General features: G+C 38.8%; 1 protein-coding gene across 1 annotated transcript; it reads right to left on the bottom strand.

Annotated features, from left to right (window-relative positions):
- Positions 1-532: 532 nt before the first annotated feature.
- Positions 533-1459, bottom strand: LOC133768087 (olfactory receptor 8S1-like). Its single transcript, XM_062202496.1, has one exon. The coding sequence runs from the start codon at positions 1457-1459 to the stop codon at positions 533-535; it is 927 nt and encodes a 308-aa protein (XP_062058480.1).
- Between the last annotated feature and the right edge of the window lie 10320 nt (positions 1460-11779).

The following is an 11779-nucleotide window of genomic DNA, read 5'->3' as shown; positions in this document are numbered from 1 at the left end:
CAGCAGGGGCACTTACACAGTTTGTAAAAAAAAAACTGACCTCTGCCTTTCTGAATATCTCGAGTTTAAAACACCTCAGGGCGAATGATACCACATTGACCATGAAAGCATCCCTATGCCAGACACTGTCCCAAGAATGAGTGAATAATGAGTGGAGGAGGGGACAAAGAAAGGAGGAAGTTGGGAGACTATGATGAACAGTCTCTCTTAAACTATATTGAACAAGTGAAGTTCAGTTTCCAGGAGAATAGTAAAGATAGACTGAGCAAACCATAACAACCAAACTGTAAAATAAACTAAATATTATTACAATAAAAATGCCAAGACGAGATTTGCCTTATCCACCTAACTTTCTCTGAGCAGTCTAGACTGGTATCATCCTAGAACACAACTCTCCAGGTTTTCTCAAGTATTCTTAAGAAAAAGTGTAAGGTATCTTTCTGATCCAGACATCAGACAATTGTTCTGAGTGTTCAGGCACTACTTATTGTAATTCTTTCCAGTTACTACATCATTTTGACCTTGTAGTCCCTTATTTGAAACACAGGGAATGGTTTCTGAACATTCTTCTCACAGCTGCCTTTACCTCCTGGTTCTTCAGGCTATAGATGAGGGGATTCAGCATGGGAGTGATCACACTGTATTGCAAAGAGAACACTAATTCTTCAGTGACTCTCGAATTAGGCATGAGATAACGGAGAAACCCAGAACCATAAAAAAAGATCACTGCAATAAGGTGAGAGGAACAGGTGGAAAAGGCTTTGCTTCTACCTGTGGTAGAGCTGATGGCTAGAATGGTGGACAAAATGCGAACATAGGAAACAAATATCAGGAGAAAATTTCCAAAGAAATGCAGAAGGCTGGAGCACAGCAGGGTGGCAAAACTTGCAGACACATCAGAGCAAGATAAAGGATACAGAGAGGGCAGCTCACAGCTAAAGTGGTAAATATTTTGAGCATCACAAAAGTCTAAATTGAGAGCTACAAGAATATTGATGAGAGCATCCAGAAAAGCCAACCCCCATGAGCCCCATACTAGCCCTATACACAGCTGTTGGTTCATCACCTGGCCATAGAGCAATGGAGAACAAATGGCAACGTATCGGTCATAGGCCATCACAGTGAGCAGGCAGGATTCAGTGCCCCCAGTGCTGAACACAAAGAAGACTTGAGCCATACAGCCCCCTACTGAGATTGTTTTCTTCTCAGACAGGAGGCTCTCCAGCAGCGTGGGCACAATGACAGAGGAATGGCAGAGATCCAAGAAGGACAACTGGCCCAGAAAAAAGTACATGGGTTTGTAGAGGCAGGAATCAACTCTGATCACCAGCAGCAGTATCAGGTTTCCCATCAGGGTCAGTAGATAAATCACCAGAAACAGCATAAAGAGCAGAGTCCGCAGTTGGGGGTCAGCAGACAGACCCAGCAGGATGAATTCAGAGACGCTGTGGTTTCTCATGACCTGCAATGTTTTCTCTGGCATATAAAAAACAAACTGGCTGAAGTCTCTCCTTAGGCCTAGAAAATATACAAAGGTTTTAACCCTCTTATCTATTCATAGTTTCATATAGCATCCAAAATTCAAGTTTAGAAATAGTAAAATTCTTTAAGTCTTTAGATTCTCAAATACTGTGAAAATCTCTGCAAGACCTCCAAAAACCTTACAATTACTCCCTCTCTACTTTCCTTAGTGTTCAGGCATTAATTATTACAATAGTTTCCAGTTCCTACATCATTACGACCTTGTAGTCTATTATTTGAAACACAATATAGTTTCCACACATGCTTCTCATACCTGCCTTCACCTGTTGTTCTTTATTGTCTTAGAGTTTGTTGTTTTGTTGCTGCTTTATTACTAAAGCTACTAGAGGACATTTGTAAACTACTGATAGTGATCTAGTAGAGAGGAGAACATTGCAGGAGGGATCGTAGAAATGGTGTCTCAGAGAGGGAGGCAGTCGGGTGTTAGAGAAGAAGCAGAACATGGCCTTAAGTGAGTCAGTAAATTTGCTATCAGGAAGGACACAGCTCCCATCCAATACTTTTGTTTTCTCAATAAAGTCTTAAGTGATGTCAGTAGTAGGAAGCAGGAAGACATAGTGGTCAGAGACTTGTAAAGACAAGTGAAAACAATGAGAGGGAAGGCAGCACACAGATAGCAAAGCCAGCTGTGTAAGTAATTGTGAGAAACTGTTGATCAAATATGGGAAAAGAATGATCATTCTGCTTTTATACATAATCCAAGTCTGGTCTATTCCAATTCAGCTCTTGTCCGTGCCCTTATACCATATGTAAACATAGACTACCCATCAAATCTCCATAGGACATTTTTTTCCTACTCTCATCTGGCAACAATCATAAACACAAGAAAACTCCTCAACACTACTGACTACACCATTTTTACCCTTTCTGTTCTGCTCTATCTTTTTACTCATGTTAAAACCAGCACAGTTTCTCTCCCTCACTTCCTCTCCCTCTCTCCCTCTATCCCTCTCACCCTCTCATCTTCTCTCCTCTTCTCCCTCTCTCCCTCTCCCCCCTCTCCCTCTCCCTTCCTCCATCCTTCCCCTTCAAATAAATTGAAAAAAATAAGTAAATAAAATAACTACCTTTGAAGTTTGTGAGGACTTTAACATATTACTTACAGTGCTGAAGTCAATTAAGGTGCTAAAGAAGCTTTTTTCTTTGCCCCCAGTATAAGAGGTTATTTAATTTTCACAGAGGAATAAAGCGATTTTGGGGAGCAGACCAAAACATCTTAAGTAGTAGAATTGAACATCGTATCAGAGAGAAAGAAGGGGGCACGACTTTTAATGCAGGAGAACAAAGATCAGACAAGAAGACTGAAATGGAAAAGAAATGCTTGATGGAGGAATGACAGAAAGTGGTACAAATTGAGAGAAATGCAGTAGTGAAGAAAACCTATTGAAAGACAGAGGGTGGCCAGCGCCGCGGCTCAATAGGCTAGTCCTCCACCTTGCCGCGCCGGCACACCGGGTTCTAGTCCAGGTTGGGATGCCAGGTTCTGTCCCGGTTGCCCTTCTTCCAGGCCAGCTCTCTGCTGTGGCCCAGGAGTGCAGTGGAGGATGGCCCAAGTGCTTGGACCCTACACCCCATGGGAGACCAGGATAAGCACCTGGCTCCTGTCTTCGGATCAGCGCGGTGCGCCGGCACAGCGTGCCAGCCGCGGCGGCCATTGGAGGGTGAACCAATGGCAAAGGAAGACCTTTCTCTCTGTCTCTCTCTCTCTCACTGTCCACTCTGCCTGTAGGGAAAAAAAAGAAAGACAGAGGGGAAACTTTACCATATTTTTGTCTTTTCCTGGTGCAGAACACATCTTGTTTTTCTAAGTTGGTTGAATTTTCCTCTCGATGCAGGAAAATCTCACAAGAGAGAAAATGTACCACAACTCATTATTCTTGTGAACTGACATTGCTTTTTTTTTCTACTTAAGAACTCCTGGACATAAAGAGAAATATGTAACTCACTCTTCAAAATCTCCTGTAAATAAAGATTTTCAAAAGCCTTTTTCAATTTTGATAGCATTTTTGTTCTCATTCCTTAATGACTCCACAAAACTACAATGAAAAGGAAAACTTGGAAAATTCATATTCTTAACAAATATTATAGCAACTTCTTTCATACTTCTGCTAACACGATTGCACAGTCATCTCTCTGTGACAGTTACTATGCTGCTAAGAGCACTATACTACCAAAGGAAGCTCAGAAGCCAACCAGAAGGTTACTGAATAACGTGGTCAATAGGATGACAAAACAGGACCTAAAAGCCCTGGGGGCAGCCAGTTCAGTCCTAATTGCTAGAAAGCTCAGCCTGAAGCAAACTCATTAGCTGAAAACAGTTTCTAGATGATTCCTCTTGGGATTACCATAGAACCTAAGTGATTTACAAGTGTTTATATTAATCTATTGTTGTCATGAATAGAACTTCTATATATTTTAACGCATAATTATTACATATATGGCATTCTGTGATCAGTAATAATTTAAATTCACCCAAGTATTTATTTTTTAATCAATTTTTCTGCATTTAAAGCTGGAAAGCTTAATAGCTGACACTAAGATTTCAATGAAAAGTTGGACACAAATTAGACAAAGCCAAGAAATTCTAGTGAATTGGAAGATATGTCAAAATAAGAACTTATATTGTGAGCAGTTTCTTTCTCCCCAAAGCCCTCCTTTTAAATTTCCCTTTAGTGTAAGCCTTCTATTGAATCTTTTATTTCGTTTTCATTGTTAAAATAATTACTAAATGTAAATTCTAATAGGGAAATTTTTATTCAGTACTTCGGTTTTTTTTGTTTGTTTTTGTTTTTGTTTTTTTTTTGGGTTTTTTTTTTTGACAGGCAGAGTGGACAGTGAGAGAGAGAGAGAAAGGTCTTCCTTTGCCATTGGTTCACCCTCCAATGGCCACCGCGGCCAGCGCACTGTGGCTGGCACACCACGCTGATCCGAAGACAGGAGCCAGGTGCTTATCCTGGTCTCCCCTGGGGTGCAGGGCCCAAGGACTTGGGCCATCCTCCTCTGCACTCCTGGGCCATAGCAGAGAGCTGGCCTGGAAGAGGGGCAACCGGGACAGAATCCGGCACCCCAACTGGGACTAGAACCTGGTGTGCCGGTGCTGCTAGGTGGAGGATTAGCCTGTTGAGCCATAGCACCGGCCTTATTCAGTACTTTGAAGATATCATTCCATTGTCCTCTGTCTTATTAGTCTGATATTACTCTGAGGATTTGTTAGTGTAATTGCACTTTCTCTGGAATTAATTCATCTATTTTAATTTTAATCTATATTTAATTTTGGTATATTTTAATTAATATCTTAATTTTCAGTGATTGTACCGTCATATGAAAAGGTATGACTTTATTTTTATTTATTACAGTTCTACCATATTTTCTTCATACTCTTTTTAAAATAGGAAGTTACATTGTGATACCTTTTTTTAATTCCTGAAATGCCCTCAATAGCTGGGGTTGGGCCAGGCCAATACTAGGATCCTGGAACTCAACCCAAGTCGCTCTCTTGGATGTCAAGAACCCAAGCACTTGAGCTATCACTTGCTGCCTCCCAGGGTGCAACATTTTCAGGTAACTGAATTGGAAGTGATGTAACGAGATGCAAACCAGGCACCACCCCTGAATCTCTTATTTCATACCCATCAATAATTAATATCCTTGAGTCAGAAAACAGCCTTTTATGGTGAGCAAAATGGCTCCCCAGAGATGTCCACACCCTCTTCAATGAAACCTGTGAATATGCTCCCTCACATGGGAAAAAGACTTTGCAGATTAAGGTGACAGACATTAAAATAGGGGGATTATCTAGAAGGCCACCTTAATCTCATGAGCCCTTAGAAACAGAGAACTTTTTTTAAAAAGTTTTATTTAATAAATATAAATTTTGAAAATACAACTTTTAGATTATAGCAGTTTTTTCCCCCATAACCTCCCTCCCACCTGCAAACCATCCCATCTCCTACTCCCTGTCCCATCCCATTCTTCATTAAGATTCATTTTTAATTATCTTTATATACAGAAGATCAACTTAGTATATACTAAGTAAAGATTTCAACAGTTTGCACCCACACAAAAACAGAGTATAAAGTACTGTTTGAATACTAGTTTTACCATTAATTCTCATAGTACAACACATTAAGGACAGAGATCCTACGTGAGGAGTAAGTGCATAGTGACTCCCGTTGTTGATTTAACAATTGACACTCTTATTTATGACATAAGTACTCACGTGAGGCTCTTGTCATGAGCTGCCAAGGCTATGGAAGCCTCTGGAGCTCATAAACTCCGACCTTATTTAGACAAGGCCATAATCAAAGTGGAAGTTCTCTTCTCCCTTCAGAGAAAGGTACCTCCTTCTTGGATGGCCCATTCTTTCCGCTAGGATCTCACTCACAGAGATCTTTCATTTAGGTCATTTTTTTTGCCACAGTGTCTTGGCTTTCCATGCCTGAGAAACTCTCATGGGCTTTTTAGCCAGATCCAAATGCCTTAAGGGTTGACTCTGAAGCCAGAGTGCTGTTTAGGGCATCTGCCATTCTATGAGTCTGCTGTGTATTCCATTTCCCATGTTGGATCATTCTCTCCTTTTTAATTCTATCAGTTATTATTAGCAGACACTGGTCTCATTTATGTGATCCCTTTGATACTTAATCCTATCTTTATGATCAGTTATGAACTTAAACTGATCACTTTGACTAGTAAGATGGCATTGGTACATGCCAACTTAATGGGATTTGAAATCCCATGGCACAAGAAACAGAGAACTTTCTCCACAAATTTGAGAGGAACATGGCAGAAGTGGAAGTCAAAGACATTTGAAGCATGAGAACACTCAGCCCATCATTGCTTAAGGAGGGACACAGAGAAAGAATGGGCGGTAATGTGGGCAAGTCTCCAGGAGCAACAACACTTGATAGTCAGCAAAGAAACAGGGACCTCGGGGGTGGTGTTGTGGCATAGCTGCCTCCTACAGTGCCAGATTCCCATATGGGCAGCCATTTGTGTCCCAGCTGCTCCAATTCCAATCCAGTTCCCTGATAATAGCTGGTAAAAGCAACAGAAGATGGCACAAGTACTTGGGCCCCTTCCAAGTACATGGGAAACCTGCATGAAGCTCCTGGCACAGCCCCGCCCTTGTAGCCATCTAGGAAGTGAACCAACAGATGGAAGAACATTCACCCTCTCTCACTCTCTCCCCTCCCCCAACTGTGACTTTCATTTGAATAAGTAAATCTTTACCAAAAAAAGGCACCTGAAACAAACTTCAGCCAGCAACATGAGGTTGGAAGCAGATTCATTCCCAGTTCCCCAGAAAGGAATTCAGCCTTGCTGACATGTTGATTTACTCCTTTTGAGACTGTCGGGATGTACCTGAGCACCATGTACCCAGACTTCTGACTTACAGAACGATGAGATAACCAACAGGTGCTGTTTTAAGTTGTTAAATTGATGGTAATTTGTTACAACAGCAAAAGAGAACCAACACACTTATCTATGTATGTCTTCAAATTTTACATAAATGTCTGATTATATGGAACTTCCTAAAATTAACTTTTTCCATTTATCAGGTTTCAGAAATTCATCCAGGATGATATATTCAGAAATAGTTCAATTTAATTGCTAGAGTGATCTGTTTGTGTATGCCACACTTTATTTATGCATTTTCCAGACGATTAAAACACATGTGATGAATTGAGGAAGTTATGGATTATCTGTAGATTCTATGAGATTTTCTATGTAGACAAAACTATCATATTCAAATAACCAACAATTTTTTCTCTCTAGTTCTTAAATTTTCAATTCTTTTTTCATATTTTTTATTTTTGTCAATAGCTTTTAATTTTATCATTAATTTTAAATTTATAAAACAAAAATTATGATGTAATACTACAGTGATTTCCTATATAACCCTACCCCCACTTCCCCTGTTAAAATCTCATATTTGTATATTTGTCACAACTAATGGACCACATCCAGCTTCTCCTATTTTTTAATCCAATTTCCTTTTAGCTCTCCCCTTCCCAGCTTCCAGTAATTAACATTGTGTTCAGACTGATTTTTTAATCTTAGTTGCCACATAAAATGGACAACATTAGTATTTGTCTTTCTATGTCTGATATATTCCATTCAACTTGATGTCCTTTGGTATCAACCAATTTGTTGAATATGATAGGATTTCATTCTTCTTATAGTTGAATACTATTAAAGTGTGTGTGTGTATATATATGTATAAATAGATAGATATGTATGTATGTGGGTGTATGATGTGTGTATATATATGTATGTGTATATATAGATATCTCACATTTTCTTTTTTAACATAGAAACCTTTTATTTAAGGTATACAAATGTCATGCATTCCCTATATATGAATTTAGGAACATTGTGATTCTTCATTGTGATTATTCCCCTCCCTCCTGTCCACACTCTCACTAATATTCCTCCTCCCTCTAATATTCCCATTCTTATTTTTACAAAGATTTATTTTCAATTAACTTCATACTCATATGATTAACCCTACACTAAGTAAAGAGTTCAACAAATACTTAGAAGAAAAAAATAACTATTCCTCCAAGTTGACACAAGGGCTATTCAAAACCATTGCATCTAAAAGTGTCAACTTTACTTCTATAGATTACCTCTTAGGTACTCTATTAGTTATCATAGATCAGGGAGAATATATGGTATTTGTCTTTTTGAGACTGGCTTATTTCAGTAAGTATGATGGTCTCCACTTGCATCCATTTTGTTGCAAATGACAAGATTTCATTTTTTTACACTGTCTAGTATTGCATGGTGAACATATACCATAATTTCTTTATCCAGTCTTCAGTACATGGACTTCTGTGTTGATTCCATATCTTAGCTACTGTGAATTGAACTACAGTAAACATGGGGGTACAGACCACTCTTTTATATACTGATTTCATTCCTTTAGGTATATTCACAGGAGTGGGATGGCTGAGTATTGGGGTAGGTCTATATTCAGATTTCTGAGGTATCTCCATCCCTTCCACAGTGGCTGCACCAGCTTACATTCCCACTAACAGTGGATTAGGGCACCTTTTGCCTCACATCTTCACCAGTATTTGTTGAAAGCCATTCTAGCTGGAGTGAGATGAAACCTCACTGTGGTTTTGATTTGCATTTCCCTGATGGATAGTGATTCTGAGCATTTCTTCATGAGTTTGTTAGCCATTTGAATTTTCTGTCTTGAAATATGGCTGTTTGGGGGTGGTCCCAAGATGATGGAGAAGAGAGAGAGCTTACTGCTCTTGTCTAGGAGAAGATAGTTTTTAAAAAGTGGAGAGAGTGATCTATACCCTCATGTTTATTGCTGCTCAATTTACAATAGCTAAGACATGGAATCAATCTAAATGCCCATCAACTGAAGACTGGATAAAGTAATCATGGGATATGTTCACACAGTGGTAAAGAAAAAATGAAATCGGTTCACTAGCAAAAAATGGGTGCATCTGGAAAACATCATACTTAGTGAAATAAGCCAGTCCCAAAAGGACAAATACCATATGTTTTCCCTGATCTGTGAGAACTAATAGAGCACCTAAAACAAAATCTGTAGAAGTGAAATTGACACTTTGAGAAGGGATGACTTGAGCTGTCCTTGTGTTGAGTGTCGGGGAACAGTTTTGGTTTTTTGTTTTTTTCACCTTTTTTTCTTCATACTATTTGTTGAACTCTTTACTTAGCATAGAGTTACTCATATGTGTATAAAATCAATTGAGAATGGATCTCAGTAAAAACAGTAAGAGGGGAATAAGAGAGGGAGAAGGAAGTTTGTAGCGATAAAGCTGTATAGTTCTACATACATTCCTAAGGACTTACTTCTAAGGGTACAGTTTAAAAACTTGTCATGGGACCCCAAATCCCATTAAGCTGGGTGGAAAAAATGCCATCTTAAGTGTTAAAGTGATCATATCAAGTGTTAAAGCGAACAAATACATAGAATTAAGTGTTAAAGTGATCATATAAATAGGATCAAGTGCCTAGTAATAATAATAGGTAGAATAAAAAAGGAGAGAATGTTTGAACATGGGAAGCAGTCCACACAGCAGACTCATAGAATGACAATCACTTTAAGGAACATTCTGACCTCAGAATTAGCCCTTAAGGCTTCCTGGTCTGGCTGAAAAGCCCAGGAGAGCATTTCAGGCATGGAAAGCCAAGAAACCATGGCAAAAATATTCCACGTGAAGGATCTCTGTGAATGAGACCCCAGTGGAAAGAAGTGGCCATCAAAAAAGGATGTACTTTTCTCTAAAGGTAGGAGAGAACTTCCACTTTGCTTATGGCCTTGTCTAAATACTGACGGATTCAAGGCTTTTAGTAGCCTACGCAGCTCATATCAAGAGCTTCAGTGGCCACTGACAGCATACATAAGAGTGTTAATTGTTAAATTAACAACAGGAGTCACTATGCACTAGCTCTCCATGCAGGACCTCTGTCCTCAAGGAGTTGTATTGTGAGAGATAACTGTGATACTTGTTCTCAAACTGTTTTGTGTTTGTGTGTGTAAGTGTGCATGTGTGTGCAAATTGTTGAAATCTTTACTTAGTATAGAGTTGATATTCTGTTTATAAAGTTAATTAAAATGAATCTTAATGGAGAATGGGATGGGAGAGGGAGGAGGAGGTTGGGATAGGAGTGGAGGTGGGAGGAGGAGGTTGGGATGAGAATGGGGGTGGGAGGGTGGGGAGGGGTAGAACCACTGTATTCCTAAAGCTGTACCCATGAAATTTGTATTCATTAAATAAAAGCTTTTTTAAAAAAAGACTCCCATAACCAAGGCATCTCATGTCAAGAGCCTTGGGTGATCATTGATGACATACATAAGAGTGTTAATGTTAAATTAACAACAGGAGTCACTGTACACTAACTCCCCATGCAGGACCTCTGTCCTCAATGAGTTGTAGTATGACAGTTAAATGTTATACTTGTTCTCAATTTTGTGTGTGTGTGCAAATTTTTGAAATCTTCCAGAAACAAATATCACATGTTCTCCCTTATGTGTGGGAGCTAAAATTTAAAAGAACAAACAAAAAAAGAAGAAAGAAAAAAGAAATGTCTGTATCAGTATTGCTGTGAAGTTTTGTAAGATTTTTATACATTTGTAAAACCATCGGTTAGGAATGTTATACTACTATAGTTTTAATGATCTGTGATTATTTTAAAATTTACTGTATTTGGGTCAAATGGTCATTTTTCCATTCAATTATTGTTTATAGCCATTGCCTATATTCCCACTAAACTAGGGTCTTTTTGCTTTTTACTTGTTAAGTTTCTTATCTAGCCAAGTATTAAGTCTTTTTACTGTAATGTAAACCTAATATGTTATCTCAAAAACTAAAAAAAAAAGAAAAAAAGAAAGAAGGGAAGATGGGAGGGAGAGAGGAAAGGAATATCATTGTGTTCAATTATAGAATTATAGAATTATATCTACGGGGGGGAGGGAGCTGTGGTGTAGGAGTCAAAGCCACTGCCTGCAGCGCAGGCATCCTATATGGGCAGAAGTTCCGGTCCTGGCTTCTTCATTTCCGGTCCAGCTTTCTGCTGTGGCCTGACTGGGAAAGCGGTGGAGGATGGCCCAAGTGCTTGGGCCCCTGCACTAGCGTGGGGGGCCGGGAGGAGGCTCCTGGCTCCTGACTTCGGATGAGCTCAGCTCTGGCTGTTGTGGCCACTTGGGGAGTGAACCAGCAGATGGAAGACCTCTCTCTCTGCCTCTGTCTCTCTCTAACTCTGCCTTTTAAGTAAATAAATAAATCTTAAAAAAAATTGTAAGCCAGAATGTGTTCATGTATAGCAAGAGTACACTGGCACTTGAATGGTAAAAGTACTCTATGTTGGAAAGAAAAAAGAGTAATATCTACAAAACACATTGAATCTGTTAAAAACTAATTAAAAATTAAGATAAAAATAAAAAATAAATAAAACAAACAAAAGCAAAGTAATAGATTTGTGTATATAACTGTTTTTATTTTAATTATTTATCTTAATGAAAAATTATAAACTTTGTTATGGAAAAATGTAAAACAATTGTGACTATTGAGTATTTGCTGATTCTCTGCTTGTTTCCCTATTTTTTAAAATTTAGCGTAGAAACTATGCTGTAGCTATGTAAACTATGTGATGTAAATTAAACTACAATGGTCTCTATAAATATAGCTAGAATCCCTTATAGATTGGTGTATTTATACCTGTGTGGAAAACCCTAAAGAAGGTATTTCTG

This window comes from Lepus europaeus, chromosome 10 (assembly GCF_033115175.1).
Source record: "Lepus europaeus isolate LE1 chromosome 10, mLepTim1.pri, whole genome shotgun sequence".
Lineage (NCBI taxonomy): Eukaryota > Metazoa > Chordata > Mammalia > Lagomorpha > Leporidae > Lepus > Lepus europaeus.
The sequence above is the reverse complement of the archived record's forward strand: the minus strand, read 5'-3'. Positions and strand labels throughout refer to the sequence as shown.